Genomic DNA, 25,458 nt, shown 5'->3' on the forward strand with positions numbered 1-25,458 from the left:
AGAAGAGTGGATTTAGTAAGAGGTGCAGGCGATGATCAAGTATAGAATTTGGTATAATGTGTCCTCAGTTAAAAAAAGGAAATTCCTTCTTGCCTTTCCAGGATAAAACAGATATTCCCTTCTCTGGTATGGTCTACCAATTCTACAGCAAAAATTGGACTTGGTGGGTAGTTTGTAGCTCCTTTGCCAGAATCTTTGCAACTTTGTGAATCCAGAAACACCACTTTTCATGGGGCTGTCTCCATCAACTCACATGATGCATATAATCAAGCTGAAAAACATAGTTCTGACTTACCATGAATCTGACACAATGCAGCAGAACAAACATAAAACAGTGTGAGAAAATAAGTACAAAGTAAGCAAATTGACAAAAATGTTTCCACTTTTTAACACAAGAAAACAAATACAGAAATTGTTGTTAGTTAGAAAGTTTGTTCTCCAAAGGTTTACATTTGGTATGCAAATAGTGATTTATGTATAATAAATGTTTATAAATTATTTACAGGTTTTTTAAAAAAATGAAAATATAAGGTAATCCATTTTCTGGCCATTAGAAATTGGGGGAGCATTGGGAGAAGAGATTTGTATTCAACTTCCATAATGCTGTTTTCAATTCCTTATTCCTAATGCTATAGATTAATGGGTTCATAACTGGTGGAAACATGCAATAGAACATAGAAGCAACAAGATCCAAAAGCTCTGTGTCACTTGATGATAGTGACACAGAGCTTTGCTTCAGATAGACAAATGAACCGCTAACCAAATATAAAGATATTACAATAAGATGTGGCAAGCAAGTTGAGAAGGCTTTTCCCTTTCCCTGGGCAGAAGGAATTTTTAGAACTGCACTGAAGATTTTAACGTATGAATAAACTATTAGAGCAAGGAAGATAAAGGCCAGAGAGGCACCAACACAAAGAACCCAAAATGCAATGAGATATGAGTCAGAGCAAGCAATTTTGAATAGCTGTGGAATTTCACAGAAAAACATATTAATGTCATTTGAACAGAACTCAATTGTGAATGTACTGCCAGTATATACTGTGGAATAGATAAGCCCTGTAATCCATGCACTGATTGCCATTTTGACACATGCTTTCCTGTTCATCACAGTCTCATAGTGCAGAGGATTGCAGATAGCAAAGTAGCGGTCATATGCCATGATGCCAAGGAGGACAAAATGAGATACAGTGAAGAAGATAAGGTAGAAAACCTGGCAGATGCATCCATTGTATGAAATGGTCTTGGTGTTCATCAGCGAATTTGCCAAGGATTTGGGAACTGAGACAGATATGGAGCCAAGGTCTTGGGATGCCAGATTGGCTAGAAAAAAGTACATGGGTTTGTGAAGCTGAGGACTGAAAATTATGACTGTGATGATGAGGAGGTTTTCAGTGACAGCAATCAGATAAATGATCAAGAATGTAATGAAATGAAATGTCTTCAATTCCTGAGTATCAGAGAATCCATGCAGAAGGAATTCCACCACTCTAGATGACTGGTTGAACATTGTACGGCTGTGTAGTACCTGCAAAGAGAGGGCACAACAATTTTAGAAAGGAGGAGGAAGAGGAGAAAAATGTTTTGACGCATGCTCCCCAATGGAACAAGTAGGTTGACTTAGATCGCCAATTAACCATTGCTTGTTTAAGAAATAATTATTGTTTATTTATTTAACAAAATGCATAGTCTGTTAAAAATGTAAGTGTTTGATATAGAGTATTGTATTCCCTCCTGGAAAACCCCCCCAGATAAAACAAGAAAAAAATAAAACTAGTAGACTTCATAAAATTCCATGTGTGGGTTAACTTGTCAACAGAAAGAATGTTTTAGGAAACTTTTTAAACAGTCCAAAGAGAGATTCTATTTGATGTTCAAAGCAAGGAGTTATAAATATTGGTGCTACTCTGAATATTTCATCCCTGATTAAGAACAAAGTTCACATGGCATTGGTACAACTACGAAGTGCCACAGGTTGGAGCTATAGAGTTTGAATGTGTGAGGCCAAGCAAGTCTTCAGATAAACTGACCCCAACCTATTTAGGGCTTTATATGTTAACAGTAACTCCTTAAACTTGGCATAGTAAGGAATTGGCAGCTGGTACACTTATTTGAGCAAAGGTGCAATGTGCCCACATAATCTCACTCTTGTTAGCAATGATACTGCAGCATACTGTCCTAACTGTAGTTTTTGTACCAGACACAAGGAAAATCTCACATAGTATACATAGTATATAGTATATATATATCCCAAATTACAAGAAAATGATTCAGGATCTTTTGTGATGGGCAGCTTTGTGTTAGTTTTTGTGTGTGTTTGTTTGTTAGTTAGTTAGTTAGTTAGTTAGGCAGAAGTGGATTTTGTTCTGAACAAGGTGACCCTTAAGCCACTATTTCTGCCAAATTTCAGAAGGATAATGTTTTTTGGAAAACGGTTAGAAAATAGCCTACATGAGAGAGGTGCTCCTTGGTAAGAAACCTTCCAGATTTCTGACAAATAGATCCAGGGAACTTTGTGCTGAGCACCTTTCAATTTGCTGGGGATGAGAGATCTAAAAGGGAATTACATTACTGGAGTATCATTGCCTCAACAACTCTGGCTAAACTATCCCAGTGCAAGCAGGGCCACTATTATTATACCAGCCAAAACTGAAAAAAGGTATTTGAATAATCCCACAGCAACTATGCACAAAGAAGGGGTAGTGGCAGGCTTTGGGGGCAATCCCTGTATGTCTTTGCCCATGTCAGGTTTCCAGTATGCATAAACAAAGAGGGACTTAGACTGACTCATTCTCTTCAATGTCTCTTCAATGGGAATAAGGAAGCACTGGAAAGAATATTCTCTTTATTGAATGGAATGGTACCATTCTTGGTGATATGGCGACATTTCTGCATATCTAAACTTTGCAGACTTTTTGACTAGAGAATCCATAAATATTGGAATAAAATTGGAATAAAATTTGCTTTTTATTAATCAGGTCGCCAGTAAACAGACTGAAAAGTATCCCATGAGATTGACTTACCAAGCTGTTTACAGGTAGATCTTGGGTATTTTCATGCATGTTTACATTTTTCTTTTTCCTGCCTGATTGTGATCTGTGTTTTCTTTCTGGGTAGCCACTGTGATTCGCCTTTTCATCTATGTATCATATCCTTTTCTCTCCACAGCTGTTTGAGAGGCGATCTCTCTTACTTTTCTCTGTACCGGCAGAAAGAAAAAGGAGATGCTGCAATGAATTTTATCCATATTCATTTCCATCCCTCCCAGGAGTCTAATCAAACTCAAAAGAAAAGACTCATGGGTATGTGGTATGTTTGTATGTGTTTTACTGTTTACATGTACAGTGGTACCTCGGTTTATGAACACAATTGGTTCCGGAAGTCTGTTCATAAACTGAAGCGTTCATAAACTGAAGCGAACTTTCCCATTGAAAGTAATGGAAAGTGAATTAATCCGTTCCAGATGGGTCCGCGGCGTTCGCAAACCGAAAATTCGTAAATCGACGTGTTCATAAACCGAGGTTCCATTGTAAAAAGATTCCATGGAGTACCAGATGATATAAATTCAAGCAATAATCACAATGTCACATGGGGTTTCTCTCTTTCTTGTTCCTTTGCCATTAACAGTCTTGGGTTTGCCACTGAATAATGTAAATAAATGCCATCGAGGTAACTGCTTTTCAGAATCATCCCTACAACAAGAGTGTTTGTTATGTCCATAGAGACTATTAAAAGAGGAAATTTGGCTCATACGAAATAAAAACACCTGTTTTTTCTTCCATTGACGCCCCTCATCCAACAAATTTGGGAAGCCTTTGAAGTAATCCAAAATCCTGACAATCTTGTTCATAGTGAAGCAAATGTGTGATGGATGCAATGCCAGGCATGGCCAAACTTGGCCCTCCAGATGCTTTGGGACCACAACTCCCATCATCCCTAGCTAACAGGACCAGTGGTCAAGGATGGTGGGGATTTCATAGACCCTACAAGCCTGCATAGACCCTACAAGCCTTGGTTCCCTTTCAGAACTGTGAAATAATAACATCTCTTAATATCTCAGCATCTGAGTTCCCTCTATCTTGTTCCTTTTTTTTAACTATGTGTCTTAAGATCCCAAGTGCCCTTCTTAGCATGTGCATTCCTTTCAGCATCCAGCCGATCCATTTTACACCTCAAATGTGGGATGCACTATTGACCATATGACTCTTCTGTGCCCTTAGGCCCTTGTGTGAGTAGTCTTCTACCACACAGAATCTCAACTGCATGGGAAGCTTTCATGGATATACTGGGCTCATGGTCGCAGAAGTTTATTTTACTCATATGAGGGGCAGGGAAGCATTGCATGGCCCTTGGGTAGAGCTATAACATCCTCCCAGCCTGTTCCTACCCAGCCAAAAAAAGGAGTCATTTTGCAGAATATTCTCTACAGGCTTGTGTCTGGTGCCAACTCTTGCTCTTATGGCTTAAAAGCCCTTTGTTCACATGTTTTGGCACACTTGAATTATTCTGCAGTTTGTCTGTGATATTTTCATATTGTGTAGAAATGTGAAACAGTGAAAACAGAAGCTCATATCCTGCTACGACCAAGATGGAGAAAATAAGAAAATTGAGTCAGAAGGCAGAGATTATGGGCTGCTTTCCTTTCCCTTACTAAAGGGAGAAGATAGTTTTATTGAATGCTTCCACACTTATAAAATTGCTATATGTTTAGAAAATGTTCAGACCAGGAAAAAATGGATTTGCAGAACCTTCAGCTTCAAGTGCTAGCTGTTTTCATGAAGGGAGGGGTTTTCTTGCGTTACAAGAACATTATCCCTGAAATCTTATTGCATACAATCCAGTCCCACCCTTTCAATCTATAACCTGACATGAGACAATGAGTAGAACTGACCTACTGTCAAGGACTGGTAGCACTCCAAAGAGTGTGGGGTGGAGGCAGGGACCAGGACAGATAACCAGGAGAGGTGATTTGTGGGGTTTTACACCACCTGCAAGGCAGGAGCCAGGAGAGACGGAGAGTCAGGGCAGCCTGAGATGGAGGAAAGTGTGCCATATGTAGCAGAAGAAGAGGCTGTTGAGCCAACAGATGGGTCAGTAGACTCCCCACCTTCCCCCATTCTGCTGTCTCCTAGAACCGGGAAGGTCTTGAAGCAGCGGCTTCCACGCAGGAGAAATCTCAGGTTGCAGGCACACAACCCATCAGGACGGGGTTTGGAGGCTGGCAGTGGAGGATGGAGTCTTCCTGTTGCTGCAACTAGTCCACAGGGCCTGGACCTGTGGACATCCGCCTTGAGGCTAGAAGTGTGTATGAGTGTGTATCCGGAGCACTGTGGAAGCTACTGTACATGCTTTTCTTGTCAATAAAGACTTAACTATCAGAGGTGTGCCTTACTTAGCTAGGAAGGGCAAGAACACCTAAATATTTTTCCATTCATCCATACATGGTGAACATCCCAGATGGGAGTCGGGCTGCAAACATGCTTAAGGAACCTGGGACAAGATAATGGTAAAGGAACTGGCACATCTATGTTGGTGGGAGCTCTAGAATTGGTGGGTGAAGGTGAGAAGCAGGTAATTTGGCCTGCTGAATTGCTCTATACACACATAGTTACAGAGTGCCCCCAAAGGTCCTACACCCACCCCACTCCCCCACACTAATACAGCATCCATGCACAAAATCACAGCACATTTGTTTTAGCTCTGATTAAATGAATCACTGGACTGCAAAGGGGATGTATTTGTTTAAAGACTTTATTCATTCTCAACAGTACGACTGTCATGAGAGATGAAGATTATGGAAGAATCACATCCTCATTTCCTTTGAATTAGAAGGGGGACATTTAACAATGAAGCAAGCATTCGAGGGCGCTTGAGCATATTTGGACTTTATCTCCAGGATTCTTCCATTGCTGGGCTAGAAGAAAATAAGAACCAATAAATGGTTTGCAGCAGTAAGCGAGAACAAGTCCCAAGGCTAACCTGCAGAACATTTTAGAAAATAAAAAGCTACCTCACTCAATTCACACAGTCCCATTATATTAGTTACCTAAAGATCGTCCGGTAAGACGGAGTTGATTCTTCCCACTTGAGAACGTTCCACTCATAATGAGGGAAGATAAATTCCAGGGAGACTCAGATGTGAGTTTGGGGGGGGGGATCTTCTTCTACCATTCCAAGTCTGAATATCAGGTTGAAAATGTGGGGGCTGGGCAGGTTACTTGAGTTCAGATTGTCCACTTGATAATGTAAACAGTTAACTGCAACATGTAGGAACAATGTGTGTTTGCAACCATGTATGTGTGGTGGATGCAATAGACCCTACAAACCTTGGTTCCCTTTCAGAACTGTGAAATAATAAAATCTTTTAATATCTCAGAAGATGCATTTCTCTGTATCTCCAATGGGAGTGTATTACATGAATCTGGAAGGCATGCTTACTAAATGATTCAGATATGCAGCCTTCTGCCATAGCATAATTATGCATTAAACTGTATACATGTACCAGTTGTGTCTACACATGTAAAATGTTCATATGTTTGTGTGAAAGAGCGTACACTTCTTTGTGTAGCTCAGTTATTGTCTATACAGGTGCACAGACTGTTGAGTGATACAAACTGGGTTTGCCCCAGTTATTTGTGAACACAGATATTGTATGCAGATTGTGTGCTCGTATAATGTAACACGAACATCCATAATGTCATGTTTGGCTACGGCTATGTATCAGGCATGTAGCTAAAACAATAGAGAACTAAATGATTCTGGAAATACAAAGAACAATCCACTAACTTTCAATGCAATCATGGACCCCCGTGCATAACTGCATCCACAGCAGGTACCAGGTAGCTATTGATTACATCCCTTCTTAGGGCTTTCCATCAGTACAAAATCACTGAGACACCCTCACACAAGCCTCTCTTCCACATCTGCTCACCTGAGATGTTTAGTTTTCTCCAAAAGCAGCTCGGGTCCTCTCAATCAGTTTGGGACCCTGGAAGGAAAAAAAACCACACGATTCCCTCAGACATTGTTAAGGAAAGTATTCCTCATAGTTCTTTCACTGGATGAATAGTTAATCATGCTAGTTTAACAGCCTCTCATAAATTATATGGAGAGTCAGTTCTACATAAGCAAGGAGCTTAAAACTCTGTCTCATCACCCACAGTCTCACTTTAATTGTTCAGCAAAAACAGCTATTACAACTCCATTTGTCCAGAGCACCACATCCAAACAAAGAAACATATCTTTTTTTGTTCTCTTGCTCACACCTTAACCTTCAGACCCAGGCCCTGGTTTCTGGGAAACTCATTGCCAAATACTTGTCTACTAGATTTGGACAAACAGAACTGCATTGAAGTGATTCAGGAAAATCTGGGCCTTGGTTGACCCAGGCCCCAAATGGCTGCAATGTGGACTGTCCAGAGAGAACTGGGGCTGCCAGAGGCAGGAAGACGGAGAAAGTATGAAAAGGAGTGACCTAATAGACAGTTATGTCTTTGTGGGGAAAGGTAGGAGTGGGTGGGTGCCAATCCTATCCTGCCTCTCCTTCCTGTCAGACTCTTCCTTCTTCCTGTCCCCCAAAGCAGCACCCCACAGGGTCAGATCCTCCCACTTGCCAGCTGTGCAGTACAGGTTGCTACTCCTTCACAAGTGGCTTCCCTTTCTTGCAGGGAGGCCACTCGTGGAGCAGCAACAAAACTTTTGCTGTTCCTTCTCAAGCAGCCTCCTTGTGTGCAGAGAAGTCACTCAACAAGGTGCAGCACCCCACAGGATTAAGTCCAACTGGAGGGGGAAAGAAGGAGATGCAACAGCTCCTAGCTTCTCCTGCCCCTTCCTTACTGTCTGCTCTGCTCCTAAATTACTGTGGGAACAGATCCAGGGTGGGATAAGTGGTTCACAGAGCAGCACAGGGTAGGTTGGCCTGATCTAGGGGTTGTAGATTGGGACCACAGGATGGGTCAGAGCTGTCTATGAACAGCCCTGTTGTCTACTGCTTTGGTAGCTCTCAGTCTTCTCTGTAGCAACCCAGTTTAATAGTAACCTACCATTTTGTAGCCAACGGTTGTTGTTGTTGGTGGTGTGTGTGTGTGTGTGTGTGTGTGTGTTGAACACAACCGTATACCATCACATGCTTCCCATACACAAAAGCATCTGAGCTAGAATGTATTCCCCCTTTCCCCATTTGAGTATTCTGTTCTTTCATTCTGGACGATACTTCTGCACTTGATCCTTTCTCTGCCTTGTATTCAGTGCAGTCCTAAGGACATCTACTCACAGTCTTGATTCTGAATTAGTATACTCAGGACTTTTTCTAACTGGAACTCAGTTCTGGCACCTCTCAGGTGGGTGCCATTGCCATTATGAAAGAATAAGGGAGGTGTTCAAGGTGAGTTCTGGCACCTCTTTTTCTGGAAAAAAAATAGCACTGAGTATACTCAGCGGAAATTTAAGTCACGTGGATTATCTCTAATCTAGTCTCCCATGCCTTCTACTCATGGTGCTGCTTCCAACAGGCAATCCCACTAGTTGCATCCCTTTAATGAAGACATCTTCTGAGGTGTGTCTTCTCAGAGAGCTGCAGAAATGCCTGTTTGCCACACATCACTGACTAGGAGTTCAGGGCCACACATTCATCTTCCACCACATGCCCACAGCCTTGTCACACTGCCAGTGAAAGAAAAAAATGATATGGATACTTGTCTTCTTCTTTTTTTTAAATACCTCTTTTGCAAAACATGTATCATGCTCAGCCTCTTCGCAGCACTGTGTCATCATGCCTTGGAAATCTACAATCAGGCTCGCTAGTTGTTCATCGGTGATTGTGGGCTTGTGCTTTATCAAGTCGACAAGCTGCCTGCAATGACAACAAGAGTAAGTTGGAGGATGGAATCGTTAGCCTCATGAAAAGTGATGAGAAAGTAAAAGCAGGCCAAGCATTTCCTATCTTCAAAACATCACTTCAAAAATGGGTCATTATGATCACTTTAGGTCACCACTAGGGATATTATGTGGGACACGGGTGGCGCTGTGGTCTAAACCACAGAGCCTAGGGCTTGCCGATCAGAAGGTTGGCAGTTTGAATCCCTGCGGTGGGGTGAGTTCCCGTTGCTCGGTCCCAGCTCCTGCCCACCTAGCAGTTTGAAAGCACGTCAAAGTGCAAGTAGATCAATAGGTAAACACCGTTTCTGTATGCTGCTCTGGTTTGCCAGAAGCGGCTTCGTCATGCTGGCCACATGACGTGGAAGCTGTCTGTGGACAAACACCGTCTCCCTTGGCCTATAGAGCGAGATGAGCGCCACAACCCCAGAGTTGTCTGCGACTGGACCTAACGGTCAGGGGTACCTTTAGGGATATTATAGGGTTGGAAATGATGTTACAAGGCAGGAGACAATGCTTCCCCTCTGAAATGGAAGGTGAAAGGTCCTAGGGAACAGAGGGGCAGGAAAGGCAAAAACCCAGGAAATATTGAGGGAGGAGGGCTGAGAAGACAATAGGATAAAGGAATGGGCGTTCAAATAGGAGAACTTTCTGAGAAGCCAAAGAGGGTGGCAGTGTGTAGGCAGCAAGGTGCATTTGGTCAGAAGTTAAAGTGGTGAAGAAAGCTAAAGTCCATAAACACTAACTGATTTGAAATAACCAGCCAAATATTGGGCTGCATGCTTCTGGTTTCTTACTTTTGCTTCTTGCGCTTCAGAACTTCTGCATCAGCTGTGCATAAATCTGCATTGAAGGTGAACAGGTCGGGAGAAAATGGTATAGGGACATATTCTGGATCCGGTCCTAAACTACTGAAACATTCCCGACGGAAAGTTAAGGAGTCACTACAGCATTTGCACACTTGTTTGTTGATGTGATGTTCTTCATGTCGTCGACATATCTCTCCAAGCACAAAGGAGACCTGGAAGAGTTTCAGAAAACAGTAACCAAAGGGGTCAAAAAGCTGAACAACGCCCCTATGAAGAAAGACTGCATTTTAGTTTAGGGGGAAAAGGCAAGCAAATTGAAGTATATATCATTTGGGGGGGGGTGATAATCTAGCTCTGTGGAAGGGGATGTGTGAAGAGTACCTGTAGGGTAGAGTTATTTTCATCTGTATCCTGACCCTGAGCTGGGCATTCGACCTCTCCAAAAAGTCCTTTGTCATGATGGGGATAGAAATTGCCCCTCCCAGTCATTAGCTTAATAATCAGATATGCATTCTCACTGTAATGCAGTGCATGGCAAATGTGTCTAATTTTGTACTGCACATGTGCGAATGCTCTGTGCGTGTATCTTGCAAATTTGTGAAAGGTGTCGCCTTGGGCCATAGCCACCATTGACATGAAGTCCACACCCAGCCTGAAATGTTTGACATTGTACTATGCTTTTATATGTTCTGTAAGCCACCCAGAATGGCTGGGGAAACCCAGTCAGATTGGCAGAGTAAAGTAGTAGTAGTAGTAGTAGTAGTAGTAGTAGTAATATGTCACATGTAGATTAGATTTTTGCAATATGCTCAATGTAGGAAGGGATTTTATGGGGGGGGCAGATTTATTTATTTATTTATTTATTTATTTATTTATTTATTTATTTATACCCCAGCCACTCTGGACAGCTTCCAACAGAAAAATGAAATAAAATAATCTATTAAACATTAAAGGCCTCCCTAAACAGGGCTGCCTTCAGAGGTCTTCTAAAAATCTGGTAGCTGTTTTTCTCTTTGACATCTGATAGGAGGGCGTTCCATAGGGCGGGCGCCACCACCAAGAAGGCCCTCTGCCTGGTTCCCTGCAACTTGCCTTCTCGCAACGAGGGAACCGCCAGAAGGCCCTCGGTACTGGACCTCAGTGTCCGGGCAGCATGATGGGGGGTGGAGCGATAGGGGTGGAGACGCTCCTTCAGGTATACTGGACATGAGGGTCTCATGGTGTGGAGCATGATGCTCCAGCATTTGTTGCTCTTCTAGCTGGCCCATACCTAGGAAGCAAGTGATGAGGGACAGGCAATGGGCACAGCTCTGTCTCTATGGCCTCTTAGCTAACCTGTGCCCTTAGATGCAGTGGACAATGCTATCCTGTTACCAGCAAGAGCCTGATGCCATTGTGAGGGGCATTCGTAAATGGAATAAGAGGGATGTCATTTTGTACTTCACCAGAGACATTGCAGTATCTTGGGCTGATCATGGCTGTTCTGTACTTCTCAGCTCGATTCCAATAGACTGTCATTACATTTAAATCCCCAAACAGTTTGGGCCCAGGACACTTAATGGAATTCTGGGGTGGTGGGTGGGAAGGAAAGGGGCAAGGACAGACAGAGAGGCAAATATGGAGAAGAAAATGCTCACATATTTCTCAGCACATGGCAGTTTGTGGGCTTCATCTTCGTTGCAGCATTTGGAAGCAGCTTTCGTGAGTCCCTTGGTGTACTCGTACAGTTCGTCAAATGTCAGCTCGGGTGCTCTCTTGGTGTAGAGGACCAGCATTCTGCAAAGAGATCTTAGTCAGAGGACATTTGGGATGCCATGCTCATCTGAGGTGGGCTTGCAACAGTGCTATTTTTCTAGAAAAAGAGGTGCCGGACACGCACCATGAATGCCTCCTTCGTTTTCTTAGAATGGCAAGGGCGCCCACCTGAGAGGTGCTGGAACTCAGTTCCAGCGAGTTCTGGCTTTTAAAAAACCATGCCTTGCAGTAATGAGGAAATTTCATTGTCTTCCACAAGTTGGAGAAGACAAGTGAGGCTTCTTTTAAGGACTATGGTGGGACTATGGGAAAAGGAGTTTCATTTCAAGAGTTCTTCCCATCCCCACAACATCTTCTGTTTCTACCTAAGCAAACACACAGATAGTTTTTACCCTGATTTTTGTTACACAGCTAGTAGGACATCATATTACTTAGCTGATGGTGAATTCCTGAGAGAGATATGAGCAACAACTAGAACTCTTACTCTTCAATAGATGAGGGGGCAATCATTGAAGTTCTTTTGTCTCAGAAAGGTTTTTTTGCATCCTGAGGTCACTTGAATTGTTGAGCATCTTGCCCCTTTTCACAAGCTGGAAATCTTATGACAATAAAAAAACATACTCATTTTGGAAGAGGTAGTCTCCTGTTGTTGCATGCAGAGCACAGTTTTTCTTCATCGTTTCCACGGTGTCAGAAATGTGTTTTTTGAGCTCTTCTTCCTGAAAGAAAGGAGAATTTCTGATATATGTATATTTTTAAGAACAGAACTATAAGAAAAGATGCAGCTTTGAGAGGAAGCTTGAACAGGCCCTGTAACATGCCTTTGATGCAAAAGAAGACAAGAGCTTTCTTGAAGGTAAACATAGATGAGGATTGACAAAGGCATTTTTAAAAACATACAAATGGCTAAATATGAAATTTCACAGCATCATTTCCTACAATGTAAGTGGCAACACCAGAAGAATCCATTTGAGGGAGATAAAGGGTGGCAATAGCCTATTATGAGGCGACAAAGGAAAGTCATATTTATGGCAAAATATGTCTTCAAGTGCAAATTTTATCTTAACATTTACATTTCTAAAGCTCCTTTTTGTACATTTTTGGTACAGGATCAAACAATTCAGAGAAATGTGAAATCCACAGGATGATTACATTTAGTTCTATGCATTATTCTGAGAGGAGTGAATTATATCATTTTGCTTAAAAACATGCACCTCAGGAAATTTTCTTTCTGTTATCTGAACATAGGCAATGCCTGACACCAAATGGTTGCTTTGCAAGAGTTGGTGTATATCTGCACTGGATTTTGGTATTCTCAAGCACAGGCCTTTGAATATGAGGCTGTGTGAGACTGCTTAGCAGCAGCATGCTTAAACCAACAGGGGCAAGCCACCTACAAAAGGGAACATGGAAGAAGAAGGCCCAAAACTTGAGGATTGAAAAGCACATCTTTGCCATCCTAAAGTTCCCAGGTCCAACCCTTTCCATCCTAGGTAGTCCTAGGAAAGATCCCTGCCTTGTAAGCGCTAGTTCTACCTGTCCTACAAAATGTTCACAACCTGTCTTCTGGGTATCACAAAACAAGCAAATATCCTTTGTATGGAGATGAATCATAACCCACCCCATGGCCAAGGCACTCCACAGTATTCTCAAGAGGGCAGCACTTATCCAACAAATCCCCGTAGCCTTTGCCAAGTCTCACAAGCAACTCTGGAGATAACTCTGGGTGTCTCCTGGAATATTCATACACAAACCTGAAACACAGGAAATATCCCATTAACAAAGTATGAAGATGAGGATGACAACACCAACGGAAATAAACATTGAAAGGAAACACTTTTCAGCCTAAGGGCTACATTCCCTTCTCAGCAACCTTCAGTGGGTGGGAGGGAGGGGAGGCACTGCCAGGGGTGTATAGGGCTAGAGTCAAAAATAATTGCAGCAATAAATGTGAATTGTACATTTGTACAGTAAACTAGTCACTATGCACAACTCACAAACCCATTTCTATACAACTGTTGTTGTTGTTTAGTCGTTTAGTTGTGTCCGACTCTTCGTGACCCCATGGAGCAGAGCACACCAGGCACTCCTGTCTTCCACTGCCTCCCGCAGTTTGGTCAAACTCATGTTCGTAGCTTCGAGAACACTGTCCAACCATCTCGTCCTCTGTTGTCCCCTTCTCCTTGTGCCCTCCATCTTTCCCAACATCAGGGTTTTTTTCCAGGAAGTCTTCTCTTCTCATGAGGTGGCCAAAGTATTGGAGCCTCAGCTTCACGATCTGTCCTTCCAGTGAGCACTCAGGGCTGATTTCCTTCAGAATTGATAGGTTTGATCTTCTTGCAGTCCATGGAACTCTCAAGAGTCTCTTCCAGCACCGTAATTCAAAAGCATCAATTCTTTGGCGATCAGCCTTCTTTATGGTCCAGCTCTCACTTCCATACATCACTACTAGGAAAACCATAGCTTTCACTATACGGACCTTTGTCGGCAAGGTGATGTCTCTGCTTTTTAACATGCTGTCTGGGTTTGTCATTGCTTTTCTCCCAAGAAGCAGGCGTCTTTTAATTTCGTGACTGTTGTCACCATCTGCAGTGATCAAGGAGCCCAAGAAAGTAAAATCTCTCACTGCCTCCATTTCTTCCCCTTCTTTTTGCCAGGAGGTGATGGGACCAGTGGCCATGATCTTGGTTTTTTTGATGTTGAGCTTCAGACCATATTTTGCACTCTGCTCTTTCACCCTCCTTAAAAGGTTCTTTAATTCCTCCTTACTTTCTGCCATCAAGGTTGTGTCACCTGCATATCTGAGGTTGTTGATATTTCTTCTGGCAATCTTAATTCCGGCTTGGGATTCATCTAGTCCAGCCTTTTGCATGATGAATTCTGCATATAAATTAAATAAGCAAGCTAAAAGTATTATTGAGTTAAAGGACACATTCCTTCCAGGCAAAAGTCCTTGAAGGAAGAAGTGAAATGATGCTAGTAAGGGGTGAGGCCTGTGTAGAGTCTTTCTTCTTCTTCTTCTTCCTCTTCCTCTTCCTCTTCCTCTTCCTCTTCCTCTTCCTCTTCCTTTTTGCCAGATTGCCCTAGCCAATCTGGTGCAGTATGGAGGCTGTGCAGGTCACATTTGATTCCGGGTCTGAGGTTCAAATATATATATATATATATATATATATATATATATATATATATATATATATATATATATATATTTGAAGTCAAATATATATATTTGAAGTCAAAGAACTTCAAATATATCTCAGCAATACTTCAACTTTCATGTACATTAGATATGAAAATCCCAATTAATATTCAGAGGGGTGTGTGTGTGTGTGTGTGTGTGTGTGTGAGAGAGAGAGAGAGAGAGAGAGAGAGAGAGAGAGAGAGAGAGAGAGAGAGAGAGAGAGAGAGAATGTTTCAGACACTCCTGATCCAAATCAAGGACAGTATTTTACACAACAGAGGAGATTTTGCAGAGTGATCACATTGTGTTGCTTCCAGGAATATTATATGGGGAAAATACAGGTGTCACTGTTGGACCCCTCTCCCCTACTGAATTTTGCCACATTAGCCTTGGAAAGATGACTCATAATGATATCAAGAACAACTACAAAAACTACTACTGCTGTCAACAACAGCAAATACTATCTGAGCTCTCATCCCTCCCAGAAAACTACCGTGATCATACAGAAGTCCTAGTCTGTGCACTGCTCTCCCTGAGTGTACAGAGTGGAGGAATAATTTCTGTACTTGCTTCTGTAGCAACTTAGCTTTCCTCTTCCCTGCCCCAGCCTGCTCCTTCTCTACTCTCTCTTTCATGCCTTCTCCCTCTTGTCTTCCTGAAACTTTGTTCCAGTCATTGTTTGGGGAGATTTATTTGCTCAGATAGTTATATCCAACTGTCTCTCATTTTCCCCCCAGTCATACTTCAACACCCTGTTTGTTTGTTTGTTTGTTTGTTTGTTTAGCTGAAACTCAAAACTCCCTGTAGGGGTGAATGAAAGATTGTGTGGGATTTCCCTGGCATACTTTGCCTTATGAAGATTCTGGTTGTCAGCATAGTGTTGGCACACTTCTTTGTTATCAATGAACTCTCTGACAGTGGGAGAGAGATCTGCAGGCTTGTCATCATTTTCTGCATGGGCTAGGCAATCTCCTTGTTCCAGCAAGCTCTTTTCACAGCAGTCGTGCACTTTAGAAGATATAGTGGCTTGATGTGAACAGATGTACTTTGACACGTCAGCCTGTAAGGAAGGAGGTTCAAAAGCATCTGGTCAATATTTATGGCAGTGATCTGGCGGACCTGGCTTGGAAAGTTAGTAGCTGTCGTCGTATCACTATTATTGTGCAATATAACAATTGTTATCCTGGATATTAATGCAAGTCACAAAACCATAATTGAAATAAACTTATTTCAACTGGAATAAATTCATCACTTTTACATTGGCCTCACTGGTACCAAGGCGGAATGGGCACAGGAATGAAACTTGTTATTGCTTCTGGTCAGTAAACACAAAGATTCAAATGCAGTTAATTTTCTTGCACCCGATTCTTTCACAGCAGAGTTTATAAAGACAAAGACTACTTTTCTATTCCCACAAGCTTTGGGAAACTGACTGATATATGTACAGTTTTAACTTTATGAATGTTTCATTGTTGTTTTTAATTATTGATTCCCCACCACCACCACATGCTTTTTTCTGTTACTATTTTATCAGTAAGCTGCTGTGAGTCCCAGCCAGGGGAAAAGACAAAATAAAAATAAATACAATAATGATGATGATGATGTGCATAAATGAGCACACATAAGCACAGAAAAGAATAGGTCCTATAAGCCTTATGTCTGCCTGACCCAACTCTGTTCTAAATTCAGTAAATGGCAAGCAACTGGCTTTTCTGAGCAAGAATGTATTGCTGGGTTGAAGTCAATTACATTGAAATTGACAAAACTTACCCTATCAAGCAAGCACTCCAGAGTATCACCCTTGCAGCATTCTGCGTAGGCATGTACAATATCCTCAGAAAGCTTGAGAACTGTGGGAAGATCTGCCTTTGGAAACTTTTGACTGAGCTGAGCAACTTTTCTGAAAAGAAAATATACAAAATGTTGTGATTATGCCAAGAGAGATGCATGGTATCTACAATTTAATTCTAGTATTATCAGTAGGATAAACATATTGTGCCCTACAATCAAACGTGGGTTGTGTGTGTGTGTGTTTTGTTAGAAATGCTGCCTATCTGGGCTGTGTGCTTGTGTGTGTTGCTTTCAATGGCTCCACACAAACAGATAAAAGCTCCAAAATCGAGCATTGGGTACAAAATTTAGCATCCTGAGAATCCCCCATATTCTTCCTTCCTTTCTTGTTGCTAGATAAAGTGCCATGTCCCAGGAACTTTTCTGATGTCCACATTGCTCTTTCCTAATGCTATAATACTATGAACACCTCAAAAGGATGCTATCTGAGAAACAAGTGCAATTGGCACATGCTTTGCATTGATATATTTCAGTCTTGTTTTTGTCTTTCTCAGGAACACTTAATCTATGTTCCATGTTTCCCCTAAAATAAGACGTAGTCATAAAATAAGCCGCAGAATGTTTTTAAAGCATTTGCGCAATATAAGCCATACCCCGAAAATAAGACATAGTGATAGGCGGGTGAGTAGGAGCGCCCCGAGCTATCAGGACCCAGCAGCAGCAATGCCAGCCGCGGCAGGAGGAGGCAGGCACCCGGAACTGGCTGCTGCTACAGCACCAACAAAGTGCACAGCAGCGCCGTACAGAAGGAGAGCGCCGAGCACCCCGAGCCAACAGAACCCAGGAGCTTAATAAAAGTAAGGCCCCCCCAAAAAAAATAAGCCATAGGCTTATTTATTTGAAGAAAATAAATATAAGACAGTGTCTTATTTTAGGGGAAACACGGTAGGTAATTCACTCTGCCCCACCTCACCCCCGATGCAGCTAAACTTACAGAGCCCGCAGGGGCAGTTCTCCAAGCTTCCTGCGGACAGAACATATCTGCTTTTGTCGAGCAAAGTCTTTTCTCAGATACTTTGAGACTTCTGTTGCCTGTAATAATAATAATAATAATAATAATAATAATAATAATAATAATAACACTTTAACATCAATAATGATGATGACAAGAACAAAAACGGAAATCAGAAGGAAAATGTGTTTGACTCATTCCAAAAAATTTCCAAGCTTAAAACCATGGAGCCACCTGGGATGAACAAAGACATCGGATTCTTATCTCATTATGCATGATTAAGCTTTCTTCGGCACCTCAGCCCTTGCTTTCCCCCTGCAGGACCTATTGCAGTCATCAGCAGTCGTTTAAAGCCATCAACAGGTTTACCACTCCTATCAGCCCATCACCCATTCCCATCAACCCCCCCCCCCGAATATACATAAGGGTCTGCTTACTTCTGTTTCAGGGTATCTGACGAAGTGTGCATGCACACGAAAGCTCATACCAAAATAAAAACTTAGTTGGTCTTTAAGGTGCTACTGAAGGAATTTTTTTATTTTTCATTCCAAAAAAGTTAGGATAGGTGGAAATGCAAAGTTTTTTAAAATAATAATAATAATAATAATAATAATAATAATAATAGTGCCACAACAACATCCATTGCAATACTATTGGACAAGTTAAAACACTTTTAAGTTTCATTTAATTCAATTAGAATCTATCAGTCTGTCTGTCTGTCTATCTATCATCTATCTATCTCTTTCATCTCCTTCCCTTCTAGTGACATTAGTGGGAGCCAAATGAGCAACTAACATAGCTGGATAGGAATGGTAATTGACAACTGCTTCTAGCACCAAATTATACTGGACAGATTGGTACGTAGCATTCAATATTGTATAAGCTTGTATTAGTATAAGGGCTGGAAGACTTAGTTTTGCCTGCAGTGAGTGACCAAGGAGCAATTATGGCAAGAGAAGGCCAGGAAAGAGTGGGAGAGAGCATGAGAGAGAATTTTGACTTGCATTGGGCTGGCTTAGAGGTTGGAGCATTTATATTGAGGGAGGGTGTCCCAGTTAATCAGGGCCAATGCTTTTTTTATTGCAAAAGGAATTTTTAATAAGTTTATTTAAAAATAAGTAAATTACAAGTTACTTAGCTTTCACAAAAACCAGGAAGTACCATAGGTTCTAACAGTTTGCGTTCTGTTATTCCCCCCATACAGGGGAATGCTAAAGTCTGAGGAAGAATTATGAGAGGGATAAAACACCTGCTTTATAGGCTGAAGGCTTTGGGTTCCAATCCTTGGCATTTAGAAATAAAATCGTGTCCTCCCTGAAAGAGGGCACGTGTTGTGGTGAGACCTGGAGACTGACCAACTGTGTTGTCGATGGGTAAGATTGGACAGCCACAACACCCAATTAGTAGGTCCCTTGCTGTGGGGTTCAATCTGGCCAATGGGGCGCAGACCAAATGGATCGAAGGACCTATATATACCCATGCACGTGACCCAGAGCTTCCTCTTTTGGCTCGTGCATTCGGATCACCCACCCACCTCTCCCTACTTTTAGGGCATTTTGCAATTGACCTTGCTATATTGTCGTGTGTCTTCTGTCATTGGGACAGGGGCATGGCAGGAATTTTCCCCACTTGACTGATTGGCTGTTGCCTTTTGGGTTTCGCCTGCCGCGTAGCAAATTGTCACAACTTGAAAGGTTGCGGATAGGCACTGGTTCAGGTGATAGGGATGGGAGAATGGTTTCACCATCCCTATGTGAAGGGTATCACTGTTAAAGGAATCCAGGGACTCAACTGGTTTGGTCAACCCCTGAGAGGGGGTTGTGCCCATGCCTGAGTCCAGGGGAGCATCGGGGGGGGGGTTGAACATAGCCTATTCCCGGCTTTTCGCCTAGCCAGGTGTTCACCCTTGGCTGACCTATGCTGGTGCCTTGGCCAGCGCTACCTGCAAGGGTGCAGGGAACGAGTCAAACCAGAGCCTATGCAACCACTCACTTTCTGTATTCAATAAAGTTGTGGCCTAAATTCTTCCAAAAACCAAACTAAAATGAGTCAAGTGTGTCTTTATTTAGGGGTGGAGGTCTCTGCGTCTAAATGTTCAGATTGGTGCAGGGAAGGAAAAAACAACCACAACAACTAGTGTGTGAATCCCAGGAGTAGACAAGATTTGGTTAGATTGACCAGTAGTCTGAGCAGGTAGGAAAAAATATCCTAAGAACCTAGCAGAGGTGAATTCCTTAACCATCAGCTACATTATCTGGATGATAACGGAATACCTTTTCTGCAAAGCAGGCGTCTTTGTCAGCTTCCTGGCAGCAAGTTGTCAGTACCGCCTTATATTTTGCAGTTCCTGCAAAGATGGTGGAGGTCTTTGAGAAAGGGTATCTTCTGGCAATTTCATAGGCATACCTAGGATAAAAAGTTGCCTTTCAATAACACGAACTGCACTTTCTTGCATGAAAAAATGTGGTAGTGAGCACCTTTATAAATTAAGATGATGATATAAAGCAGAGGGAGGGCAATCATTTATCCAAGACTACTAAGAAGAAGGAAAAACAAATAAATTCAAATTCCCACAATGGAGCCCCGGGCTGCAACTGTGCACACAATTGGGCTACTTAAATCCAAGAGATTTCAATGCAGGAGATTTGTCAATTTGTAGCATTCCACATCACTTCCTCCAATAACAAACTCAAGCAATCCATTCAGATGTCTATGGAGCCCAAACAAAACCATTGAGAAGCATGGGCATGCCACCAAGATTTGCAGGTGGCGCTGTGGGTTAAACCACAGAGTCTAGGGCTTGCTGATCAGAAGGTCGGTGGTTCAAATCCCTGCAACGGGGTGAGCTCCCGTTGCTCGGTCCCAGCTCCTGCCCACCTAGCAGTTCAAAAGCACATCAAAGTGCAAGTACATAAATAGGGACCGCTCCAGCGGGAAGGTAAATGGCGTTTCCGTGCACTGCTCTGGTTCGCCAGAAGCAGCTTTGTCATGCTGGCCACATGACCCGGAAGTTGTCTACGTACAAACGCTGGCTCCCTCGGCCTATAGAGCGAGATGAGCGCCGCAACCCCAGAGTCGGACACAACTGGACCTGATGGTCAGGGGCCCCTTTACCTTTACCTATTAAACACACACACACACAATGCCAGATATCCCACCACACACCAGCTCGGTAAGGACTGGGCATACTCAGCTGCCACAGCATATCAAGTGTTAGTTGGGAAAGAAAAGGAGGAGATGAGTGAGACTGGAATGGCAAATCCTAGATGAGAGTGTGTCTGGTCAGCAAGCTAGAACCCTGGCCAGGAGAAGGTGGGGATAAATTGCAGACTGGCTGGCTAGGACACTGATGAAGGAGCACTGCTACCTAGAGGTGAGGTTATCTTTCATTTTTGACAGCTTGCATGAAGTAGCAGTCAGAATTTGCAATTATCTGTTAGATGATTTGAAACAGAAACTTGTACATCTTATCTGCGTTTCATTCGTCTCACAAAGGGCAACCAAATCTTCAAAGTTACAGCATAGAATCATTCTACTTACCTTCCCAGGGTTTGACGTGGGTCTGCTTCAAATGCTTTGCAGCCTTCCTCTGAAGATGGTTTTTGAAAGGGAGGAATGAATCCTTGAGTTGCATTTTTATGGGCCAGAATACAGGCTTGTCTATCTGGGTCAGCTTTAGCACAACAGTCAGAAAATCCATATTTCTCAATAATTTCTTGCTCATGGCAAAATTCATCCACAAAAACGGTACCCTGGTTGAGGGAAGCAAAGTGTTCTCTCAATTGATTGCACTTGCAGTCGCCTGCTTGCTTAGTCCACATAAACAAAACATCATTTTTTTGGGGGGGGGGAAATCCATATAAGCCTGTTAAATGTTAAACTGGCAGTTGTCAATAGAATTAAGTTTCTATATTACACATGGTTTAAAGGACAGTCAGCAGACAGATCTATTGAAAAGTTAAGTTGGTTTATAAACCGCTGGAATACCCATACCAAATTTCTTGATAGACTCTTTGTTTGATAAAGTTATTTTTTATGCATGAGCCCTTATTTTCCTGTTTGACCACTGAGATCATCTGGAAGAGTTGCCCTCTAGTTTTCAAAAGCCTGATTAGCTCCAAGTATAAGTTGGACATATAGGGTCATGGATCCCATGTTGTGGAATACTATTGCAGCAGAAATTTAGCAGGCATCCTTGCTGCTAATCATCAGACATTTCTTGAAGACATTTTTGTGTTGGTAGGTCTATTCTGCTGAAATTTTTAAAAGATGAACTAGTCATCTTTATAATTGTTCCATATTCTTGTTATTGTACTTTGTACATTTTGTACATGGAAACTTTGTTGTACGTTGCCCTGGTATGTGGTGGGGTCTACAAATATTTTCAATAACCTATGACTCAAAATGTTCCTGCCAGTGAACATGGAGAGGGAGATATTTTGAGCCAGGAGACAGAAACTGAAAACATAGGCTGTCCCTCCTTGGGGGTTTTTAAGCAGAAGTTGGATGGCCATCTGTCATCTCCTGCCTTCCTTCAAAGTCTGCTGCACTGCCCCTACCAAAGCAGGTGACAACATTAAAATGATAGAAACCATAAAATAAAAACATAAAACGTTAAAAATAATCTAAAAGCAAAATACTGTAACATGTATTTTACTAGATCCCTGAATATCAGATAGTAAACCTGGATATGTTCCAACAAGAAACGTAACCTGCTATTAAAACTAATAAGTTCCCCATTTTAGAGGGCTACATATCTGCATAGATCAGTTCCCAATATATTTGCTTTCTCTCTACAGTTTCATTTCTATGTTCTCTAAATTCAGCTCCCAAACACTTACCAAAGGCTTTGTACATTCTGGGTCTGATTTTTCATCAGCGACACATTTCTTTTGAAGTTCTACAATATCGTTCATTACTTTTGACACCTCTTCAAATGTTGCTTGTTGCAGGACTTGAGAGTACAGGACTAAAGCACTAGAAAATGCATACATGATTTATTTTTAAAAATGTTACCTCTGTGATAACAATAATCTACATGACTTCTAAGAGCAAGCACATTCTTTTGAGTGGTTAAAACCAAATGGCACAACTGGGTAGATGGACATTAAAATGACATTTATACAATTCAATGTAAGCAAAGATTCCATTATATATATTGGGGCAAGGAATCCTAACTTCATATCTATATGGATAGGGTCTCAGTTTGTAACAGACCAGGAATGGGAATGCACCCGAGCTCTGGTTTTCAAAATATACAACGAGAAATATTAGAGGGAAAATAGGGGCCTCATGAGACAGAGAAATTAAACAGTCTTTAGGAAGGAGCTGACCTTATTTATGTAATTGGCCAGTATTTATGTAATTATGTAATTATGTAATTATTTAATGTATTATTTATGTAAGTATTTATGTAATTGGCCAGTTATTGATGGAGAATAAGTCAAGCCAGGATTATTGCACTATTTAATAAGTCCTCCAGATTCATTATATGAGTTTGTGCAGATTAATTGACTAGTAGTGCATACAGTAGCATTTAAATAAAAATGATTGTGATAACTTTAAACTTTAAACTAAGATAACTTTAAACAGTTATGCCTTAGGAAGATATTGTTCTAGGCTTGTTGAGAAGACTTTCTTTGCTGAAGTGGTCGTAATGGTGGGAAAGCTGCCATTTTAAATTCCCCCGACACCGCATAATACACCACAGATTTTCTGAAATCTTAAAAAAAGAAGCTTCTCAGACACAGCCGATCAATGCAGGTGTGCTTATGAAAGACACCAACAATTGTGGGCTCCACAGAGATGGTAAGGTATTGGCAGTTTCCCAAAGGGGCCTACTGGTGACACCAAGCCTGTCCTTAGGGTCATCAGAGACAATGGGGAGTGACCTTTCTAAGACAGTTCTTACCCTCTGCGGGTTATTGTTTTTAATAGTAAGGCCCTATTTGATAAATAATTAGAATTGTTGAAAAATTAATTGAAGGGCAACCCGATTTATTTATCAAGTGATTTTAAATCAATTAATCTGATTCGTCAAATAAATATTGGATTATAATGTTTACCAATGTGCCTAGCTTCATTTGATAATAGCTTCATACAATTTTGTTATTGACAGTCCAGAATATTAAGCTAGTAGTAGTTCATAGCCTCTGTATCTGCTCAGGTCATTTGGAAAGAAATTTCCTTAAAAGACTTACATCCCTCGAAACTCATCAGCTGTCACTTCGGTAGCTTGCGCTATGGTGTCCTGATGTCCTGTAAAGAATACAATAATCAAAATTTCACTCAGTGCTTCTAGTAGTGCAAGCATTTGCACGTATCATCAGACCAAAACACTATTGAGTTGGGTAGACTTTACACAGTGGTAAATGGGTATAGAATTCCAGCCATATTGAGTTAAAAAGAGAATGCAGGCATCCATCATGCCTCTGGGATGCATGAGCCTTGCCCAATACTTCAGTATCAGAAATGAAGTAGCAGTGGGCCCCTCCTTGGAGGGAGGAGACATTGGCTGCTGCACCTTCCTTTCTCTGCACCCTTAAGAGTGGGAAATCCTGCTGATCCTATGGACCTTGGGCACCCTCCTATGGACCATGGGACTGCACTCGTTGAGACTTTAGTATGTATTAGTAATCCCTGTGTTTATCGTGCACTTGACTTACTTTTCTATCACTATTAAAAATAAGGTTCAACCCGCACATTTAAAAAAAAAAAATCACAAAGGCAACGCTAATCTTACCAACCAAAACAAACTGGTTTATGGCATCGTATGACATAAAACGACATATTACCTGCATGCCGGTACCGTCTGGGTAGGTGCTTTGACTCGGCCAAGCTTGCCAAGAAAAGAAAAGAAATGAATGTTACCCACTTCATGGTTCCGAATTGTTTAGGGGCTTTGATGATGTGAAAGGTAGAAAGAGCAAAGGGGTAGAGGAGCTTTTATACTTTATCACATGCATGTTGGGTTAATGAGAACCCACCTCACGGTCGTATACTTGGTTAGGACACAATAAATATCCCTGCTAATAATTACATTAATAAAATATTTACACATTATATTTGTCAAGGGGGTATCTTGTCATACAAAGTCTGCCAAAGTTATTCCTCCACCCCAGAATCAGCACAAATAGACATTGGCCTTATCGTACTTCAAAGAATTTAAGCAAACTGCCCTCTGGGTTACCCTATAACTCATATACCAACCTTTTCCCCTCTCAATATGTTGTCCAAAGGTGAATTGAATTGATCCAAGTGGGCCTTTGGCTCTTTGTCAAATTAAAGAGTGCATGTTCAGAGCTGTGCGTCTCTGACGTTAATTTCCAAGGCTGCTGAAAGGTAAACATTTGATCTTTTGCAACAGAGTCTGAAAACTCAGACTGGAGTCTTATCCACCTATCCAGGGATATCTGGAAAACTTTTCCAAATTTGATAATATGTTGTATCCAATTAAGTTTTACGTAGAGCAGACCTAGTAAAATATATGAACCTACACTCTTTAATGTGTATTAAAATTAAATTTAAAGATAGGGAGAAATCCCATACATGGGAAGCATGGCAGAGGGGAAACAATCTTTCAAATATTGTTTGTGTTAGGCCACCCTATTTGTTGGCTTAATTTATGTGGGGTTGTCAGGCCAGATGTATGGGTTTAGGGTCCATTCTCTCTGATTCCCCAGGATTCTCCCTTTTTATGGCTTATGCCAGCTTAAGATCTGCCAGGCTCAAGTTAGCGGTCTGGGTCCTGACCTTAGCTGCCAAGTATCCGGTTTTTCACGGGAAACCCCCTGATTTTAATCCATTTCCCGCTGTTCTCCCAAATGGAGAAAAATCCCAGAAATCCCCCGGATTTCCTACCTGCCAGGGAGCCTCCATTTTGGGTCCTGCTCTTGTGTGGGCACCGGAAATCGGGCAGAGCAGCACCGGAAGTCACTTCTACGCATGCCCAGTGGCCATCTTGGTGGTGGCCACATGGCGGCAGCCGTCACCAAGAGGGCCGCCACCATACGGCCACCACCAAGATGGCTGCCGGC

General features: G+C 41.9%; 2 protein-coding genes across 3 annotated transcripts; both read right to left on the bottom strand.

Annotated features, from left to right (window-relative positions):
- Positions 1–296: 296 nt before the first annotated feature.
- Positions 297–5,586, bottom strand: LOC118094150 (olfactory receptor 14A16-like). The gene is made up of 2 exons (XM_035134201.2): positions 3,024–5,586; positions 297–1,528 (listed from the first exon to the last, which is right to left on the bottom strand). The coding sequence occupies exons 1-2, from the start codon at positions 3,060–3,062 to the stop codon at positions 551–553; spliced, it is 1,017 nt and encodes a 338-aa protein (XP_034990092.2). The 5' UTR covers positions 3,063–5,586; the 3' UTR covers positions 297–550.
- A 147-nt stretch (positions 5,587–5,733) lies between these two features.
- On the bottom strand, positions 5,734–24,374 carry LOC118094159 (alpha-fetoprotein-like). Of its 2 annotated transcripts, none has more exons than XM_060281537.1 (15): positions 24,217–24,374; positions 23,623–23,680; positions 22,264–22,399; positions 20,963–21,174; positions 19,696–19,828; positions 17,405–17,502; positions 16,390–16,519; positions 15,465–15,679; positions 13,060–13,192; positions 12,060–12,157; positions 11,321–11,459; positions 9,672–9,895; positions 8,719–8,851; positions 6,932–6,988; positions 5,734–5,909 (listed from the first exon to the last, which is right to left on the bottom strand). In XM_060281537.1, the coding sequence occupies exons 1-14, from the start codon at positions 24,299–24,301 to the stop codon at positions 6,941–6,943; spliced, it is 1,842 nt and encodes a 613-aa protein (XP_060137520.1). In that variant the 5' UTR covers positions 24,302–24,374; the 3' UTR covers positions 5,734–5,909; positions 6,932–6,940. The 2 variants fall into 2 exon arrangements, with proteins under 2 accessions (XP_060137520.1, XP_034990101.1); XM_035134210.2 differs by having other exon boundaries at positions 5,734–5,914.
- Positions 24,375–25,458: the final 1,084 nt, after the last annotated feature.

Source organism: Zootoca vivipara, chromosome 13 (genome assembly GCF_963506605.1).
Source record: "Zootoca vivipara chromosome 13, rZooViv1.1, whole genome shotgun sequence".
In the NCBI taxonomy this organism is placed as follows: Eukaryota; Metazoa; Chordata; class Lepidosauria; order Squamata; family Lacertidae; genus Zootoca; species Zootoca vivipara.